The sequence below is a fragment of the Mustela putorius genome, unplaced genomic scaffold (assembly GCF_011764305.1).
Source record: "Mustela putorius furo isolate JIRA1106 unplaced genomic scaffold, ASM1176430v1.1 tig00003869_pilon_pilon_pilon, whole genome shotgun sequence".
Classification (NCBI taxonomy): Eukaryota; Metazoa; Chordata; class Mammalia; order Carnivora; family Mustelidae; genus Mustela; species Mustela putorius.
In genome coordinates, this window is record NW_025422021.1 from 19112493 (window position 1) to 19134361 (window position 21869).

Consider the following 21869-nt stretch of genomic DNA (forward strand, 5'->3'; position numbering starts at 1 on the left):
TCTCCCTCCCAATCCCATCTTGTTTCATTTATTCTTCTACCCACTTAAGCCTCCATGTTGCATCACCACTTCCTCATATCAGGGAGATCATATGATAGTTGTCTTTCTCTGCTTGACTTATTTCGCTAAGCATGATACGCTCTAGTTCCATCCACGTTGTTGCAAATGGCAAGATTTCATTTCTTTTGATGGCTGCATAGTATTCCATTGTGTATATATACCACATCTTCTTGATCCATTCATCTGTTGATGGACATCTAGGTTCTTTCCATAGTTTGGCTATTGTGGACATTGCTGCTATAAACATTCGGGTGCATGTGTCCCTTTGGATCACTACATTTGTATCTTTAGGGTAAGTACCCAATAGTGCAATTGCTGGGTCATAGGGCAGTTCTATTTTCAACATTTTGAGGAACCTCCATGCTGTTTTCCAGAGTGGCTGCACCAGCTTGCATTCCCACCAACAGTGTAGGAGGGTTCCCCTTTCTCCGCATCCTCGCCAGCATCTGTCATTTCCTGACTTGTTGATTTTAGCCATTCTGACTGGTGTGAGGTGATATCTCATTGTGGTTTTGATTTGTATTTCCCTGATGCCGAGTGATATGGAGCACTTTTTCATGTGTCTGTTCGCCATCTGGATGTCTTCTTTGCAGAAATGTCTGTTCATGTCTTCTGCCCATTTCTTGATTGGATTATTTGTTCTTTGGGTGTTGAGTTTGCTAAGTTCTTTATAGATTCTGGACACTAGTCCTTTATCTGATATGTCGTTTGCAAATATCTTCTCCCATTCTGTCAGTTGTCTTTTGATTTTGTGAACTGTTTCCTTTGCTGTGCAAAAGCTTTTGATCTTGATGAAATCCCAGTAGTTCATTTTTTCCCTTGCTTCCCTTGCCTTTTGCGTTGTTCCTAGGAGGATGTTGCTGCGGCAGAGGTCGAAGAGGTTGCTGCCCGTGTTCTCAAGGATTTTGATGGATTCCTTTCGTACATTGAGGTCCTTCATCCATTTGGAGTCTATTTTCGTGTGTGGTGGTAAGGAAATGGTCCAATTTCATTTTTTTCTGCATGTGGCTGTCCAATTTTCCCAGCACCATTTATTGAAAAGGCTGTCTTTTTTCCATTGGACATTCTTTCCTGCTTTGTCGAAGATTAGTTGACCATAGATTTGAGGGTCTATTTCTGGGCTCTCTATTCTGTTCCATTGATCTATGTGTCTGTTTTTGTGCCAGTACCATGCTGTCTTGATGATGACAGCTTTGTAATAGAGCTTGAAGTCCGGAATTGTGATGCCACCAACGTTGGCTTTCTTTTTCAATATCCCTTTGGCTATTCGAGGTCTTTTCTGGTTCCATATAAATTTTAGAATTATTTGTTCCATTTCTTTGAAAAAGATGGATGGTACTTTGATAGGAATTGCATTAAATGTGTAGATTGCTTTAGGTAGCATAGACATTTTCACAATATTTAGAGAAACCCTCTCGAGAGATATAAAAGCCCTTTCTGGAGAAATAAAAGAACTAAAATCTAACCAAGTTGAAATCAAAAAAGCTATTAATGAGGTGCAATCAAAAATGGAGGCTCTCACTGCTAGGATAAATGAGGCAGAAGACAGAATTAGTGATATAGAAGACCAAATGACAGAGAATAAAGAAGCTGATCAAAAGAGGGACAAACAGCTACTGGACCACGAGGGGAGAATTCGAGAGATAAGTGACACCATAAGACGAAACAACATTAGAATAATTGGGATTCCAGAAGAAGAAGAAAGTGAGAGGGGAGCAGAAGGTATACTGGAGAGAATTATTGGGGAGAATTTCCCCAATATGGCAAAGGGAACGAGCATCAAAATTCAGGAGGTTCAGAGAATGCCCCTCAAAATCAATAAGAATAGGCCCACACCCCGTCACCTAATAGTAAAATTTACAAGTCTCAATGACAAAGAGAAAATCCTGAAAGCAGCCCGGGAAAAGAAGTCTGTAACATACAATGGTAAAAAATATTAGATTGGCAGCTGACTTATCCACAGAGACCTGGCAGGCCAGAAAGAGCTGGCATGATATTTTCAGAGCACTAAACGAGAAAAACATGCAGCCAAGAATACTATATCCAGCTAGGCTATCATTGAAAATAGAAGGAGAGATTAAAAGCTTCCAGGACAAACAACAACTGAAAGAATTTGCAAATACCAAACCAGCTCTACAGGAAATCTTGAAAGGGATCCTCTAAGCAAAGAGAGAGCCTACAAGTGGTAGATCAGAAAGGAACAGAGACCATATACAGTAACAGTCACCTTACAGGCAATACAATGGCACTAAATTCATATCTCTCAATAGTTACCCTGAATGTGAATGGGCTAAATGCCCCTGTCAAAAGACACAGGGTATCAGAATGGATAAAAAAAAAACAAAACCCATCTATATGTTGCCTCCAAGAAACACATTTTAAGCCCGAAGACACCTCCAGATTTAAAGTGAGGGGGTGGAAAAGAATTTACCATGCTAATGGACATCAGAAGAAAGCAGGAGTGGCAATCCTTATATCAGATCAATTAGATTTTAAGCCAAAGACTATAATAAGAGATGAGGAAGGACACTATATCATACTCAAAGGGTCTGTCCAACAAGAAGATTTAACAATTTTAAATATCTATGCCCCCAATGTGGGAGCAGCCAACTATATAAACCAATTAATAACAAAATCAAAGAAACACATCAACAATAATACAATGATAGTAGGGGACTTTAACACTCCCCTCACTGAAATGGACAGGTCATCCAAGCAAAAGATCAGCAAGGATATAAAGGCCTTAAATGACACACTGGACCAGATGGACATCACAGATATATTTCAGAATATTTCATCCCAAAGCAACAGAATACACATTCTTCTCTAGTGCACATGGAACATTCTCCAGAATAGATCACATCCTCGGTCCTAAATCAGGACTCAACCGGTATCAAAAGATTGGGATCATTCCCTGCATATTTTCAGACCACAATGCTCTAAAGCTAGAACTCAACCACAAAAGGAAGTTTGGAAAGAACCCAAATACATGGAGACTAAACAGTATCCTTCTAAAGAATGAATGGGTCAACCGGGAAATTAAAGAAGAATTGAAAAAAATCATGGAAACAAATGATAATGAAAAACACAACGGTTCAAAATCTGTGGGACACAACAAAGGCAGTCCTGAGAGGAAAATATATAGCGGTACAAGCCTTTCTCAAGAAACAAGAAAGGTCTCAGGTACACAACCTAACCCTACACCTAAAGGAGCTGGAGAAAGAACAAGAAAGAAACCCTAAGCCCAGCAGGAGAAGAGAAATCATAAAGATCAGAGCAGAAATCAATGAAATAGAAACCAAAAAAAAACAATAGAACAAATCAACGAAACTAGGAGCTGGTTCTTTGAAAGAATTAATAAAATTGATAAACCCCTGGCCCGACTTATCAAAAAGAAAAGAGAAAGGACCCAAATAAATAAAATCATGAATGAAAGAGGAGAGATCACAACTAACACCAAAGAAATACAAACTATTATAAGAACATACTATGAGCAACTCTACGGCAATAAATTTGACAATCTGGAAGAAATGGATGCATTCCTAGAAACATATAAACTACCACAACTGAACCAGGAAGAAATAGAAAGCCTGAACAGACCCATAACCAGTAAGGAGATTGAAACAGTCATTAAAAATCTCCAAACAAACAAAAGCCCAGGGCCAGACGGCTTTCCGGGGGAATTCTACCAAACATTTAAAGAAGAACTAATTCCTATTCTCCTGAAACTGTTCCAAAAAATAGAAATGGAAGGAAAACTTCCAAACTCATTTTATGAGGCCAGCATCACCTTGATCCCAAAACCAGACAAGGATCCCACCAAAAAAGAGAGCTATAGACCGATATCCTTGATGAACACAGATGCGAAAATACTCAACAAAATACTAGCCAATAGGATTCAACAGTACATTAAAAAGATTATTCACCACGACCAAGTGGGATTTATTCCAGGGCTGCAAGGTTGGTTCAACATCCGCAAATCAGTCAATGTGATACAACACATCAATAAAAGAAAGAACAAGAACCATATGATACTCTCAATAGATGCTGAAAAAGCATTTGACAAAGTACAACATCCCTTCCTGATCAAAACTCTTCAAAGTGTAGGGATAGAGGGCACATACCTCAATATCATCAAAGCCATCTATGAAAAACCCACCGCAAATATCATTCTCAATGGAGAAAAACTGAAAGCTTTTCCGCTAAGGTCAGGAACACGGCAGGGATGTCCATTATCACCACTGCTATTCAACATTGTACTAGAGGTCCTAGCCTCAGCAATCAGACAACAAAAGGAAATTAAAGGCATCCAAATCGGCAAAGAAGAAGTCAAATTATCACTCTTCGCAGATGATATGATACTATATGTGGAAAACCCAAAAGAATGCACTCCCAAACTGCTAGAACTTATACAGGAATTCAGTAAAGTGTCAGGATATAAAATCAATGCACAGAAATCAGTTGCATTTCTCTACACCAACAGCAAGACAGAAGAAAGAGATATTAAGGAGTCAATCCCATTTACAATTGCATCCAAAACCATAAGATACCTAGGAATAAACCTAACCAAAGAGACACAGAATCTATACTCAGAAAACTATAAAGTACTCATGAAAGAAATTGAGGAAGACACAAAGAAATAGATAGACATCTCTTAAGAATGGCACTCACATGTACTCGGAAGGCTGACTCATTCGAGCGTAAGCTAAGCCTTCAAAACATTTACCTTTCTGAGTCTGACCAGCCTATAGTCTCATGCAATCTTTGAGGCAATCCTAACACTTTACCGTTTTTACCAACCTTATAAGAAATGACTTATGTGGTGATATAGACCAGGGTATTCAGAGTTGACGAGCAAGCCTGAAAGAAAACACTGGAGTTTGAGAAGAGGGAGGAAAGAACAGAGTAATTTTTGAAATATTTTTTCTCCTCTTCCACAAATAAGAAGAAATGATTTTGTGAATGACACATTAGTTTCTAGAAAAAACTTTCAAAGGAAATTATATTTACTCCTTGTTTTTCCATTTTGTTTGGTTTGGTTTGGTTTTGGTTTGAGGGGGGATTTATTAAAAGAAAAAATTGTTTAAGAAAAATGCAGATGATGCTCTGATACTTTTTACCTGGTCGGAATTGGGACTTCAGCCAGTCCTTGAAGCAACACAGCAGGAGACAACCTGACAAACGCAACTACAGTTCGATCCAAGAACTCCAACTCCCCTACTAGGATGTTTGAAGCCTCAGCACCTGGAGGAATCTTTTTCATAAAATGCAGATCAACCTGAGAGTATCACAAAGTAATATAAATCAAAATTAGCTAAATCATATCCTAGCACAGCGCTTCATACAGGGTAATCCATCAATAAACGTAGGTGATATAAATACAGTTTTTATAAATATAACGTAAATAAAGTTTTAAAATAGTTTAACATCTCATTTGCCCTTTAAAAATAACAACTTTTTTCTCGTGTATTTTTCTATGTTCTCATAAATAAGCTGAATACTCGAGTTTCTCTATTTCATGTTTTTAAAAGACACTTCTTTGCATCAGCAATCTTGAAATTTTCAGGGAGAAAAACGTATGTGTTCCAGTAAATGAATATTCTTTAATCATAATTTAATCTGTATTTACCAACAAATTTAGAAGATTTATACTATATTATCTTAATTTTGTGCATATTTCAATTAATACTCAAAATATGCCTATTTCAAAAGAAATGTGACCATTTTTCTCCTTAGAGCATAAATAATGACTTTTGTCTCCATCTTTCTTCTAGTTTTTCTATATCCTTTACACTCTATATTTGGCCTGATTATTCTTCAATTTCAATTTCTCATCAGAAATTAGAATTTAGATATAGCAGAGTAAAGAAAACAATAAAGTTATTAACATTTGAAGTTGCTGAAGAACCATAGTTGAATTTCTGATATGAGATGTCTGTGATTGAAATGAATGCACACAAAACAAAAGTGATCACTAATAAGAAGAAATGCTTAAAAGGTGAATTCTGAAAAATGACTGTAAAACAATCTTAAGAGTAAAAATCAATTTTTATGCACAGGTCCTCAGTGACAACCAAGCAGTGACTCTAAAGTCAATTTCACAAGGCCTATTTCTTGTTTCTAATTCATTTGAGCTGCTCTTTATGAGTATCTGTTTGTAGGGAAAATAAGAGTTTATCTGCCTTAGTAATTGGTTTTATGCTCTCCTGTTAATGAAATGGGGGCCCAAGGTCAAAGTCGGGATAGCCAAGAGAAAGAGAAAAGAGCTCTGGCAAACACAGGTGAGGGTAAGAAGATTTTTTTCTTTTGCAAATTTAATGATTTGAGAAGATTTTTCCAAGAAGTTTAACATGAAAAAAATTTAAGGATGAGTACCTTAGGAAGTCCATAGCCAGAATGTAGTGACTACATTAAATATGTTACTTTCTGAAATCAAGACCTCAGCATAGCTAGTTAGAGATTTATAACTACTTAATTTTTCTGTAAGATAAGGGTGCCATGAAACATAAATCCTGTTATATGAAGTACACATTTTATCACAAGGATTGAACATAAAAATAATCTGTAATACTCCACTAAAAACATTAAATAGAACCCAGGTTCTATTTTAAAGAAAAAAATTATTTAACAAAGCAAAACTGCCTATAAAAAATTATGACAAATATTATAAATTCCAAAGTTTTTATTCTACAAATATATTTCCAAATATAAATTTGTAAACTCATAAAACATATGCATTGGGATATTACATGGTAAATATTTTCCTTTAATGGAATCTCACTTTTTAATTTATAAATACAAAGTATTTATTTACCTTAATAATAGAAGGTTAAATTTCAGGGGAATTATTATCATATTTTCATTTTTGTAGCTAGAAGAGATGCACATATTGAAAATGCTTTAAAGTAGTAATGCTTTACAATTTTACAATAATGCATAAATTTTCAAGAAGGGAATAAAAGATTACCTATACACTATTAGCCCTTTGACAAAAGCACAATATATCTTCATAGGTGTTTTAGGGACTTAGAAAGTAAACAACTAAGTTTTTTCCTCTTGACGGAAAAAACAATTATACATGTTAATACACTGGAATAAAATTTAAAGTGAGAAAACGGCTTTTTAAGAAAATGTGTAGTTGATAAATATGAATTATATTGACAATACCTATTATAACTTTACTGAGAAATTTAAGTTCTACCCAAAATGAGTTTCTATAAACTCATTTCTTGCTAGACAAATGCCAAAGCCTCTATCACTGAAGTCTGTGCCTCAGGCTGGTGGCAATCATACAAATAAATGTCTTAAGATCCAATTTAATTAAATCAAGGACTATACAGTGTGCTAAAATAGTCCAATTTTACAAAAGGAAATATATGATCCTAGCATTTGAATTTTTTTGCATTACATAATACCTAATATATCATCAATTTTTATCTGTTATTTAGAAAAAGCATAATTTCAGGTTTAGCAAATTTTGATTTAAAATGTAATAATTTATAGCTAAATAATATATATCTGGAATAGCCATTATATTATACGTATTACATTATATTACTCTTGGGATAGTCATATATTTGGGAGTGATAGATTATATAATACATTATCTAATTTATTATTATATTATGCAATTATATATTGTTATTCTTGCATTAGCCCTATATTTTTGTATTTGGGCTATTATATTATTCAGAAGAACCCTGACAATCTAGCTACCTTTTAATATAGAGATCATATTTAAGAAACATAATTTAACCTTTTATAAAATTACAAATACCTAAAACTGCTCTGAAGAACTAGGCTGAATTATATCTCTAAGGCAATCCTTAAGTGGAGTCAAACAGTTGGAATGAACAATGAAACTAGAATTTTCTGGTTCTCTGAATAAGACTTCGAAGTAATCAAGGTATATACTCTAATGAATATGGATTCACACCCATGCTTCTGGGCTCTTTAGACCTTTATGCTAAGAAGGGGAAGATGTTTTATTCTGCATTTGGTACTTAAGCTGCAGGTGAGAAACAGGTATATCTCTAGGGAACAAGGTTGGACAGAAGATCATGGCAGAACAAGAAGTGTCTGGACAAGCCATGTGCTAAGATGTGAAGGAAACAGTGACGGGACTTTAAGGAGAAAGTTTAAGTCTTAAGCCCATTATAGAAAGTACAAGAAAATTAATAGCAATTCTCTGAGGAGAAATGGTGTTGTGACCCTAACCAGCTAGTGATCTTGAGCAGCTCTCTAACTCTCTCTGGAATTCAGCTTTCTCACTTCCTAAATGAGAAGATTTCTAAGGTTTCCTACAGTTCAAGGAATTGAAAATCCATTTATTGTAATATGTTTCACATACTAAAGATAGATGCAGAAGAAAGTTCCTTCTACATAGAAAATAATGTGAAGTTCTCTTTGGGTCATTTGAAATAAACACCACCAACATCCTGGGAAACACTAAAATAGCCATCTTCTACATGTCAGTTTAAAAAACAAAAAGCAATAGACTTTTGACACATCTGCTTTTTAAAAGCACTTTTGGAAGCAAAAACATGACAACCTCAGCTTATATTCAAAAACATTCTCCAAATTAATAAATTTGATAAGCTTATCCATTGGAAGGGTTAAAAACATGTAGATTGAATGTACCTAGGATACAGTATTAAGTCACATAAAATGAATAAAGACTTTTTTCCCCCTTAACATCTCAAAATTCTACTGGGTTTTGCAACCTACCTAATAAAGCTTAAATATTAACATAGCCAAAGTAACCTAGAGACTAGCTGGACTTTCATTAAATTCACTACCAAACTGAAATCATCAGGGCTAAAAATGCTTAATTCATATACCTGTAAAATCTGGCACTAAAATTTGTTCTTGCTAGAACAAATTTTGTTCTTTCCAAACCCTATTACTCTTCCCTCCCAGGTTATAAGATAAGAAGTATTACTTGGAAAAAGTTCCAGAACTAAAGGCTTGAATTACATTAAATCTCATAGGATTCATTCAACAAGTACATTCCAAGCACCATTCAAGGCACCAGATATCCAGGGGAGACCAAAACATATTAAATTTTTGGTCTAGTAGTTATTTTTTGTGCTATTTCAACTAAAATTAAAACAACAACAATGACAATAATAAAACCACTTTTTATTGATGATCTGCTATATGCTCAGCACTCTGCCAGGCTCTGTATATTACCTCCTTTCGTTTCTACAGCAAAATTAGAAATAAGCAATATTGTTCTTAGTTTACATATGAGAAAGCTGAACTTCAGAGAACTTCTCCAAGATCAGATTGCTTATAAATGTTAGAGTTAGGATTCAAGATCTGATGTTCTTTCTCAAAAGCCATGTTCTTTACAATGTGCCATGATATGGACAAGAGACAGGAATAGAGATGGTTGGCACTGAGTAGAGGGCTGTAGAAATTTCACTTGCCTGTTAAAAGATGAAATGGACCACTGATTGGAAATGCAATAAGGAAGACAAGGATTAAAGGAAAGATTATGTATTTTTCTCTCCTCTGTAGTTCTAATTGTTGGGCGGGGGTGGGGGGGGAAGACCTGAAGATAAGACTACTCTCTCCGATTGACAGTATCCATTTTCTTTCAGATGTGAAAAAGCATTTGTGAAGGCTGCAAAGATAGGTCAGAGAACTAAAAGCAAAATGATATGGAGTTGTAAAATTCAGTGTCAAGGGGTTATATCCTTTAAAAAAGTTAAAAGGTGGTTTATTTCAAAGGATGTGATACATTATCATTGTTTTTGAGAGTGTTAAATGTGCCCCTGTTACACTGTTAGTGCCTGCATAAATAAGTAAGCAACTTTTTATGTCATTGCTATTAAGATATTGTTTCAAATGAAGAATTTCAGAAATTAAATGTATGGCAGTTTGTGACAATTTTATTCAACTTGCAGATGAATGAAGATGTAATGCTTTAAGAAGATATGTTATTTGGAGCGGAGATGGAATAATACATTTTTAATATTTGAATCACATGCCTCCATATGGTGAAATGAGCTTGGAACCACTGTAGAAAGATAGCCCGAGTAAGCCCTCACCTCTCTCTCTTGCTGGTGTGGAGGTCCTTTTTCATGCCTTTGTTTCATCCCACAGGGACTAGTATGCCCCTTTTGTTGGCCTCCCAGTCCCTGCACGCATAATTAACAGACTTAAGCTGGTACACCGTGCTCCCATGGAGACTCCACCAGGCACCAGAGGGAGAACATGCACATGACTAGACCTAGACCGTTTAGGCACTGGCAGAGGCATTCTGAAACAGCAACAAGGAGCTGATCGCCATTCATCTTCAGAAGCTCGATGCAGACAACTTCTACTCTGCCTCTTATTCCCACCTCCTCCCACTGTTACAGTCATTGCCAGTGCTAAGTACTTTCAGGGGAAAAAAAAAATCACTCTGGGTTATTACTGTTTCAGCCACTCAGATAAAAAGAATCATTGACCCTCTTTATTTTTCATCCATATGGAAACTCCTTTTTCCTGGTCAAGTGTTAGTTTGCCATAGCCTACAATAGCACAGATACGCTGTCGGGAATTTGCTAACCCAAATCACATGTACTCTATTTTCTTAGAATATGTTCAAGTCAATGATTTCATTTGAATTGTCTCTCTGTAGATGTATCCCTCAACGGAGTCAGTTGTTACTATGTTTTTATTCAAACCTCTGTTCAGTCTTACTAGGTTCTAGTGTTTCCTTACACTAAGGCCTTCCTGGATCACCACAGTGAAGTTTATATCATATGGTTTGTTTTTCCACAAATAGGAGAAAAACAATTTTGAAAAAAAATAACCAGCAATAGTTTTGAGCAATAAACTTCTGTTAAATTCTCTGTGAAGTCCAGCTCTCCTTTTTTTCTATAAGAGAAACATTATACCAAGTGGCTGAAACCTGAACTCTATACATAAACTTACACATTTGGTTTTGTGAATAAGCAAAATGTTACATGTGAACTTGAATGCTAACATTATCTATAACAGTGTCAAGCTTTGGCTAAGAAACAAACAAACAAACAAAAAAGTGCATGCAAAAAGTTGTGTCCACGCCTCTTAAAATGAGTAGTAATTTCTAGTAATAACTCAGTGGCTTATTAAATGAGAGAGAAAAGCTTACCTTGCTAAAGTCAACAGTGCTGTTTTCTCTGCTCACATCGTTTTTATTTTCCACACAGGCTGGAGCAGACTGAGGAGAAACAACCTGACCTGCTAAAAGAAATTGTTATTACAGAATACAAACAATTACTTATATAATTCTAGACACATTGAGTGAAATATGAATTAATCTAGGCTAACATAGGTTTCTTAATGAGTTTATGAGGTAAGCATGAAGGGTCAATATAAATAGGTCTATATCAATACAAATAGTATTATTTGTCTGTTACAGATAGAAATGGGAGAATTCAGTCAAGAAAAAGAAAGCCAATTCTCAGGTTAAAACTCCATAGCTGAACAGTTATTCTCTATGAAGAAGACTGTCTTCAAAATATTTAAATCTAATCATGGTTTTGAAACATCATTGAGTTCTAAATTTGTCCATAACTAATGACACACATATAAATGACATATATATATATATATATATATATATATATATGACAAGATAGACATCTATGATTTAAGCTCAACCTAAAGAATTTAAAATGTAATTTTTTTAAAAGGGGAAATATTTTTCTATTTATTCAGATATATCTGAATACACAGCATATCCATAGCTTCTATTCCACCTGAAGAAAACAATGAGAAAAAAATGCTTTGATGAAAACAGCTAGAGATTTCTGTATGACAGGGGTAGTTAGAAATACCTTTCCCTTACACAGTACAGACCCTGTGAATATGATTTTATCTTTGTTACTATTCAATTATGTAAGTATCCTGATATTGCCCTACATGAGAAAAGACCAATAAACTTGAACTGTGTTAGTTTTCCATTAACACTAACCAGCAACTTAATTACTTTGTAGTTTTTTCCCATTATAGGGAAGCTTATGTTAGTTACATGGACAGTAGAGGTGGGGATGTGACAATTGGTAATTAAATTCCACTATTCATGAAAGACATCTTTTTCAATCACAGCTTATCTGAAATCTGTCCATCTTCAGCAATTAAATGGTAAAGATTAACAAGTTCTGCTTACTTTCACTTGCATCTTTCTTTTTCCCTAACCTCCCCCCACCCTCACTTACGACTTTTGCTGTGAAATGAGTAATGGCAACACAGCTTTGAAGCCTTGACTATATTTATGACCATAACTCAGTGACTCCACTTAACTGCTCCTATTCCCCTCAGCCTTCAACAGGAATACTCTCTCCTCTCTCTGCCTGCCTCTTCTCTGCACCCTACCTAAATTTCAATTTTATTCAAAGTTCACCTTTAGTCTCATCTTCTCCACCTACTAGAATCTCTACTTATCCAACCTTCTCTAAAGTACTAGTGTATATACGAACAGAACCTTTTCTTCGAATTCTTTCCTGATATCCCACTTACTCTTTGTTACCTAGAAATTACCAAGAATGACTTAAAATCTAACAATTTGCTTTCAAATATTAACTGTAATTTTGCTTTTGGACTGATTAAGCCTCTCAAGCAGGGGTCATTCATTAATATGTACAATTTTGTTATGTTTTAAAATTGCTATATTGCCAGAAATAATGAACTTACGATTCTTCCAAAAACTTCAGTATTTCTCTGCTATCACTACACAAAGTAAAATAATACATTTGGTGAAGATTTTAAAATTGAACTTTTATTGTTTTTTTAATTTTTGTTTTTATTATTATTATGTTCCATTAGCCAGCATATTAAAAATGAGTTTTTAAAACAAATTTACCTCCAGCCATGTGCAGAAATTCTGATTATATCATACTCTAAGAGATACATGAACTTCAGAGAAATGACAGACATAAACTGCATCAATTATTTGCATTCTCCCATTTCTAACTGCCATGTGCGGCTATGACTGTGAACTGTTCATTAGCAGCCATTTCATTTATCATTCTCAAAATAATAACTGTAATTTAAAAAAAACCTTTTACATAATGCATTTGTGCTACTAACAGATGTCTTCAATCACCAGTTTCACATCATTTCACCATATTTTCATGAATTAGAACATTAGATATATTTAAACCTAAATTTACTGAATGTTCCGTATAGTTGAGAGATGAAATTCAAGGCATGGGAAAATGAGATAAACATATATTGGCTTTCTTATAATAATTTATTTCATGTGATAAAACTGCATAAAGGGACAATTATTTATTTCGATCAGCAAATACATACAAAAAGAGAGTTAACCCAATGCAAAATCACCCACTTTGAAGAGATTTAATTGGATAGAAAATATGCCATAATTTAAAATCTGAATAAATTGGATAGCTTGTGTTTTCATATATATACTTTAAAAGCAGAATATTTTATAAATTACCATCAGCTCATGTGATATCTTTAAAACATTGGCACTTGTATTTCTTCTTATAAATACTAACACTTTGAGATTTATTGTTCTATTTTATTTTTGTTCTCAGATGATGAAAATTTTACAAAATATTACCTTATAAAGGTGATAATCAGAAAGAGATCTGAAGTGTATCTCTATGACTATTTTCAGTGGTATGAATAAGGACCTAGTGGAGAGTACTTAACTAGCAGAAGATACTGGAGATGATAGGGAATTTCTTGTAAGTTCTAAATTCTAGAGGTGTGAATAGAATATAGGAAAAAGGCATTCAAACCACCAACCTATGCTAGAAATATAAACCACAAATTTGATATGTTTTACACTTCAGAGGTAATAGTTAAATAAAGTAGTAAATGTAATAAATATACTTAATCACATCAAGAGTCCTGCAAAGTTTAAAGGGAACTCCAAGTTTTATTTCTTGATATGTTTATTAATTTGTTAAAATGAAACAATAGACATTAAAAGTTTATATCTTTAAAGTAGTATCTGAAAACTTGGCAGGATGCAGAAAAACACATAGATATTATCATTTAAAAATTAAACTGACAAGTTTGGTTTGGGTTATTTTGAGAAAAAAAAGAAGCCTTTAAGGGACATAAATTGTATTTGTTATATATCTAGATCTATCTATATATTAGTATATGTATATAACGGAAATCATGAAGTATAGTCTGTTGGATGGCCAAAAATTCCATAAATTAAAATAAATTTTATGACTATAGTCTTTGTCCTTGTAAACACTGATCTCTTTAGTTTATTCCAAAAATTACTGCCTTTCAGAGGAAGGGGATGGGCTTGGATTTCAAAACAACTTTTATTAACTTAAATACTATTATGAAAGAAGAATCATAAATATAGATTCTGAAAGGGCATCCTTTATTTTCTCTGATGTTTAAAACAATAATAATTCTCAGAATGCCAATTTTCAGGTATAGGATTTTACTTTCAACAAAAATGAGAGTATGCTTTCTAATAAAATAACAAAGAATTTGTTGGGATATTTTTCCCTCCAGGACAAAATCGCATAAGATTAGGATTTAGCACTCACATATATGTGTGGAAGTTTAATGAATGCTAATTTTTCTGATACTCTTTTGAATCATGATGCCACAATGCTTTTGAACATACATATCTTTATTTCTTTATATTACCTTCATTTTACCCATTGATCACTACCCATATTAATATATCCTATAAATAAATGTCATTTCAATGTTTAATCACATCTGTTATTATAATATCTAAATAATTTTGAGGCATGAATATGGCTATCCAAAAAAAGAGAGAGAGAGAGAGAGAGAAAGTGACATTTATTAACTCAGTAGCCTAATTATATTTAGAGTAGATTATTCAAAAACAAATGAAAAGTGGACACCACTAGTATTAACTAGGAAATGATCATGAGTATAAATATAAACATTTAAGAAAACTAACATCATCCTACATATGTTTAATTTTCCAGGGTTTTATAAATTTATTTATTTTTTTTTAAGACGTTTCTATACCCAACATGGGGCTTGAACTTGTGACCTCAGGGACAAGTATCACATGCTTTACCAAATGCCCCTATTTTTCCAGGCTTTTAAACTCAACTAGTTCACTATCTTAAATCCAAAACTCTAATATTTTTCATGTGTCTTATTAATCAAAGTGCATAATATATAGTATTCATATTAGTATTCATATAGTATAATTATTGGATTAATTTTCCTTTGAGTTATGAATTCATTTTTTTCTCTGGATTTTCATGAGGGAGCATCTATCAGTTAGATAAAAAAGTTATTATAGACTATGGATTTTTTCCAGGGCAAATTATAAAAGATGTGGGGCAAGCATAGGAGAAAACTGAGAGCAATTTAAGTAACTGATAATCAGAAAAGGAAAGTTCTGTCATTCTACTTGTTACTTCATAAATTTTTCATTAAGTCCATTGTGAGACTGGCATAGCCATTTCCCTCTTCATAAAGTTGTGGGGAAGGAACATGAAATTATGTCAAAGTACTATTTTTTTTATTTTAAGTAATGTCAGTATATTAAAGCATCTCATTATAGAAACGCAACTGTAAAATACAGTCTCAAAATGTCGGTAAAGTATCATATTAACTAATTTTCAGCTCTTACCTATAGTTTTCTTCTTCTTTAAATAAATTACGTACATTAAGTATTGTAAAACAGCAGATTTTAACATCTATTTGGCCAAATTCAAATCAATAGAATAATACATCGCTTAAGTATAGCATTATTCGCTACTGTTTAATACACTGAAGCTCATGCGTATTGAAGGAAACTGGGATGAAGACATAAAGGTACATTACTATTAACCTTGAGACCAAGCTGATTTACACTACCTCAGAAACCTTCAACGCATTTAGAGTACCCAAAGAGTAGGAGATGAGGGAGGTACAGAGATGAGATGAGCCTGTTAGAGACAGACACAAGACAGAGCAAAATAAAGAAATATAAAGATGAATGACAAGGTTACATACATGTGTAACAATACATTTATTCATGGGAGTAGAAAACATGAAGAAAGAAAGGCTAAGTATTTAGAAAATGTTGATTAGGTGAGCTACATTTTAAAAACATAAAAGGTATGCACATAATTAAACTTGGAGAAAAATTAGTATGCCTGAAAATAATGTAATATAAGAAACAACAAATTTAAACACATCATATTAGATCTATTTTTGTTGTTAATGTCTAGTCTCGATATTCCAAAACTCAGTAACACCAATATAGCCTCTGAACAGAACTGTCAGTTTTGTTAACAAGTCACCTTGATTTTTTTTGAAACAATGGAAAGTACCTTTATTGAATAACAATGTTTACTTCTGACATCTACATGAATCTTTTAACATGTTTTCTCTCAAGTAATTCTAAGAATTATAAGTTTAAGTTTTCTTCTTCAAAAGTAGAACATGATGTGGAATAATTTTTAAACTCTTTGGTACCTTACTTATGAAACAACAGTATTTAAAAAAACATAAAAGCATATAGCTATCTCAACACATAAAAACACTACACATCTGAAAATAAAAAGTACAGCGTTGTAAAAGAAGTGCTTATAAAGCGATAAAACTGATTTCCGAAAGCCATAAATAAAAGTCATTCACAATACACATGTGTACATTATTTTAAGGGCTGGAATCTATGCAGGCCTATAGAATCAACTCATATCCCATCCTTCTAAATCTAAATGTTCTCCAGTAACCTGTGGTTTTGAAAGTAAGTTAGAGACCTTCAGCTCTGCAACTCCTTTTGCGATCCTAAATAAAAGTTGCCACTGGAAAGTATTTGTAACAGGAAGGAGAAAAGATATGTGGAGGAAAAGAAATAGAGTTAGAATTATCAGTGGAACACAGTGGAATGAGAAGAACGTACACCTGAGCAAACACCTGAGTCTTAAATTACTTTTAAAATATATAAATGTTATCAGTTGGTTAATAAAATTTTATATTAGATTTGTAATCCAAATGTCTCAAGGCATAATCAAATGCATGAACTGAATGATAAATACAAATAATGATACATTTTCTTTTCAGATCATTTAATACAAGTGTTATTTTTATCTCAAGAAAGTCCTTCTAGTTTCAAAGAATTATTGACTATTCTTGATATATTTATTCTGAATACTTTCCACCCATATCTTTTTCAAAGTTTTAATGTTAAAGAAGATACTATTTTTCTATTATTTTTTGCTGTTGTTTTGCCAAATGTAACTGTCACTTTTTATTGAAACATCAGAATCAGACATTTAATTCTCACAGTTTTGATGCTTAATGAAAAGTGAAAGTTAAACACAGCATGGCGGCATTCAAATGCATGGTGAAGCCATAGCATCCCGCAACTTAGCCCTTAAGAGAATGTGCAAACACCAAGAAAAAAAAATTATACAAAGAAATAAAGCTAACATATTTAGAGGTGAGACTGACAAATTATCACAAATCACTAAAGAAAAGTTACAAACAAAATAGTGCAGACTTGGGGAGAAGAGGAGCAAGGAAATCACTATCGTGCATATCAAATCTATAAAATGGGGAATATCCACATTTGAGACTTAGAATGAAATATGTGAATTTAGTTAACTCATGGGATTACTACTAAAGTAATAATGCTCAAGGAAAAGTCAGTTAAGGAAGTAGAATCTTTATTCTATGTCACTCTTTTAAACTTCTTTACATAAATATCAGTTCATTGTTAAGGGAATTTTGATAGTTTTGCCCCAAAAGTGAAAGTATATTAAAAACAAGAGGGGGCTTATTTTTATCCCTATGCTGGGGAAGGAAAATATTTTCTGGTTTCAACTTTCTAGAAGATCCTCATCCCATTCAATTCCCATTATATAATCTTAAAAGAGAAAGTCCATTTTTACATGAAATACTCTGCTGAAAACATTTTTTTGTAAGTGATAAGAATATTATTTTCACCTTTTTTGGATTTCTTAAAATCCTTTTGTATCTCTCTGTACTACTGCACAGAATAAATAAAAAATAAATAAAAAATAAATCTCCATTGCATATGTTGTAACAATGTCAGATCTATATTTATGGGTATGAATTTTGATTTGTTTGTTTATGTAGAATTTGTCAGTTTTTAGAGTTCCTAAGTAGATTGAGAACCTTAGTAATAAAGGTCTTTCACACTTTTTTTCACTTCTGGATAGGAGATTTATCTCTAAATTGGTGAAGTCTATACATATTTTCAGAATTCTCAACACACATAATTATGCAAAGTGTATGAAGAAGCAAAACAGAGTCACGAGGAGGTGTTATAAGCCTAGGCTTAGAAAACCATTTCTGACAGCATACTCTACAACAATACTTAATTGGGTATATGAATCTTATTAGAAATGTTTCCAAGTCTTTATTACCCTAATATGTGCCTCAAAAAGATCTCTACATGTTTAGATATAGGCTGATTATACAAATGGTGACAGAATCACTTCAGAACTACTCACATTCCAGTTTCAGAAAAACTAAGCGTTTGCCTCAGTAAAGCAGAAAGTAGCCTTTCAGAAAACTTTATATCTCTATGTGTCTAGATGTAGACTTGTGATTCAAGGCTATAATTCTGTCATTTCTTCTCATGTCTACCAGAAGTTGTATCTAAGTCTACATGATATTACAATAAATTAGTCACCCCATAAATTCATTACCTTCTTCCCTCCACAAACAAAATGTAATAAAGTAATTTTATGGTAAACATTATTCCCAGTGAAATTTAAAATACAAATTATGGCTAGTTCACAATCCACAAGCCTTGCATTTTTTTTCAAAAATTTTATTTATTTATTGGATAGAAATCACATGTAGGCAGAGAGGCTGGCAGAGAGAGAAGCGGGAAAGCAGGCTCCCTGCCTAGCAGAGAGCCCGATGCAGGGCTTGATCCCAAGATCCTGAGATCATGACCTGAGCTGAAGGCAGAGGCTTAATCTACTGAGCCACCCAGGCGCCCCCAGGCCTTGCATTTTTAAGATAAGCATATATCCTTCTTATAGACATACATTTTATTATATGATTTCTATTAAAAGTAATCAAATGAAGGCAGAATTTTTTTAAATGTGCTTACATTTATACAGAGAAATATTTTAATAAGGTCCTCAGAATCATATAGACATAAGCCCAATATCAAAATTAATAAATATCTGAATCTGTTGTTTTAATATCATCATAACCAAGTAAGTTCTAGTATCATAGCTTAATAAAAGTACTACATTTAGATTAGGTCTCAGAATATAAAAGCTTCACCTTGTCATTTTTTTTTTTTAAGATTTTGTTTATTTATTTATTTGACAGAGAGAGACACAGCGAGAGAGGGAACACAAGCAGAGGGAATAGGAGAGAGAGAAGCAATCCTCCCGTGGAGCAGGGAGTCAGATATGGGACTTGATCCCAGGGCCCTGGGATCATGACCTGAGCAGAACGCAGATACTTAATGACTGAGCCACCCAAGCATCCCTATTCTGTCATTTTTATGTATAGCATATTTTAAAGCAATTTGTGATTTAGAACATGAATATATATTGAATATATGATGTGATTTAAAGCAAAGCATAAATTCTCAAAATGCTCAGTGGAATCTATAAATACAAGTTGGTATATGTTACAAAGTACTTAATTGAACTTCCTAAAGCTCCCCTTGCTACACAAAGATAATGTTCCTATGAAACCCTTCTTTCTGAAAGTTTGCCTTGTACCACTTCATTTTTAAGACCTACAGGAGTATAATAACAGCTTTTTTTTTTTTTCCATAAAAGCAAAATCCTCTCTGGATTTCTTTTGGTTAATGAAAATAGGTACTAATGCAGGTCTTTCATAAAAGTGAAGTTGCGTGGGGCTCCTGGGTGGCTCAGTGGGTTAAGCAACAAACTCGATTTTAGCCTAGGTCATGATCTCAGGGGCATGGGTTTGAGCCCAGAATTGCACTCCATGCTCAGAAGGGAGTTTACTGGAGATTCCCTCTCTCTCTCTCTCCCACAGCCCCTCCCCCGACATGCACACATACATGCGTGCCCTCTCTTTCTTTCTCAAATAAATAAGTCTTTAAAAAGAACCAAAGTGGGGGCACCTGGGTGGCTCAGTGGGTTAAGCCTCTGCCTTCAGCTCAGGTCATGATCCCAGGGTCCTGGAATGGAGCCCCACATCGGGCTCTCTGCTCAGCAGGGAGCCTGCTTCCCTTTCTCTCTCTCTGCCTGTCTCTCGGCCTACTTGTGATCTCTCTCTGTCAAATAAATAAATAAAATTTTTAAAAAAAGAAGAAGAACCAAAGTGAAGTGGCATAACGTGAATTTTCAGAAAGAAGGGGACACCTGTGTATGCACAACTACAGACTGCTATATGACAACAATGATTTAAAAAATCAGAAAGTATTTCAAAAATCATTTTGCCATTAAGAACTGTTTCTGTGCTCTGAAACAATAGTACATCTAATCATCTTTGTTGATTTATCAAAGCATTTCTTCTACACGCATATATTTGATTTAGTAGTAGTTATTTTAAAATCCCATTTAAAGCACAATGTGGAGAAAACTCATTTTCATGCATTTGTATTTAAGGCATCACTACAGCTATTGAAAGTAGGAGTGAAATGACATAAAATAGTCCATGCTGAAATATACATGCTTTAAAGCTTTTGTGCAAGTCAGAGTCTTTCTAGTACATTTGAGATTACTTTTCATTAAATTTTTATCTTTTAAAACTGGGACTTTGTGTAGCTGATGAAAGTCTAACAAATTCCTATCATCCTCATGATAAGTTTATCTTTCTTCACAATAAAGGATAGATTCCTAAGCAACTTCTTTAGCATAAACGATGAAGGTTCAAAGAGATGCAAGGAGAGAACAAAATACAAAAGAAGGATAAAACAGTCTGAATGCACAAGCCATAAGGAGTAAGTCGTAAGTGCCAAAAAACAGTGATTGGTGTCATCTGTGTTGGTGTGTGAAGATAGTAAGTACACTGTGGCTCCATGGGCATTGAAGATGTAGCACTGCAAACACCAATGAGCCTATGAACTGGAAATCAGGCTTAATGTGCATTAGAGCCACAAGCAATGTTCTAGTTGGTCTTTTGAATCATAGCCCCTCATCGAATTTGTTGACTATGATTAACATGAAAACATTAGCTCTTTTCCACAAACAGTAACTGGTGACCATTATTCATTTTAACTTTAAAAAGCCATAATTCAAAGCATTATATTACATTCTCAGGTTGTGGGGTGGAGACGATGGGGTTGCATCTGAGTGTGTAACTGGTTATTAAATAAAAGTTTTCTCTTCATTCTTTCATGAGCATTTCAGGAAATTTAAATTCTTCATTAAAATTTCTACAATTTGATACTTGAAAATCAGACTATATATGTATAAAAAAGAAATAACTCTACTACAACGATCTGTATTACAATAGATCATTTTCAAATAAAATATATTTTAAAGAATTTGGAAGCACTTTGAAATTCCAGATATCTCTAATAAACATAAAAGAGTACAATAAAGAAACATTTACCATTTTTATCCATGGAATTTGGTTCTGATTGTTTCTTGCCAATATCAGCAAAGGAACGAACTATGGGAATTCTATTGGTGAGTTTTTTCTGATTCTGGTGATGATGCTGTTTCATCAGTGCCTCATGAACCCTGTGGCGTACATCCTCATTGAGCTGACCTGAGCTCACTTGTTGGTCAAGGACCATATCTGAAGAAGGAAGGCAAAAAAAGATTAGCACGATAGGTTAACAAAGTATGCAAGCAGCAAACCATTGAGTCCAAATATACATGTTCCAGATAACATGATTCATCTTAAAATAGGATGAATTCCTTTAAAAATCTCAAATAGTTGTG

At 33.8% G+C, this 21869-nt stretch overlaps 1 protein-coding gene across 8 annotated transcripts in view; it reads right to left on the reverse strand.

The window, feature by feature from the left end:
• Window positions 1–21869, reverse strand: part of SLC4A10 (solute carrier family 4 member 10) — a 312033-nt gene that overhangs the window by 104018 nt on the left and 186146 nt on the right. For 4 of the 8 annotated variants that reach the window (XM_004743945.3, XM_004743943.3, XM_013051994.2 and 1 more), the window contains exons 6-9: window positions 21535–21723; window positions 11186–11277; window positions 10116–10205; window positions 5181–5338 (exon numbers count right to left, since the gene is read on the reverse strand). In XM_004743945.3, the coding sequence (XP_004744002.1) occupies window positions 5181–5338; window positions 10116–10205; window positions 11186–11277; window positions 21535–21723 (529 nt within the window). The remainder of the gene's footprint in view (window positions 1–5180; window positions 5339–10115; window positions 10206–11185; window positions 11278–21534; window positions 21724–21869) is intronic. The other 4 variants (XM_004743944.3, XM_004743948.3, XM_004743947.3 and 1 more) reach the window with 4 other exon arrangements.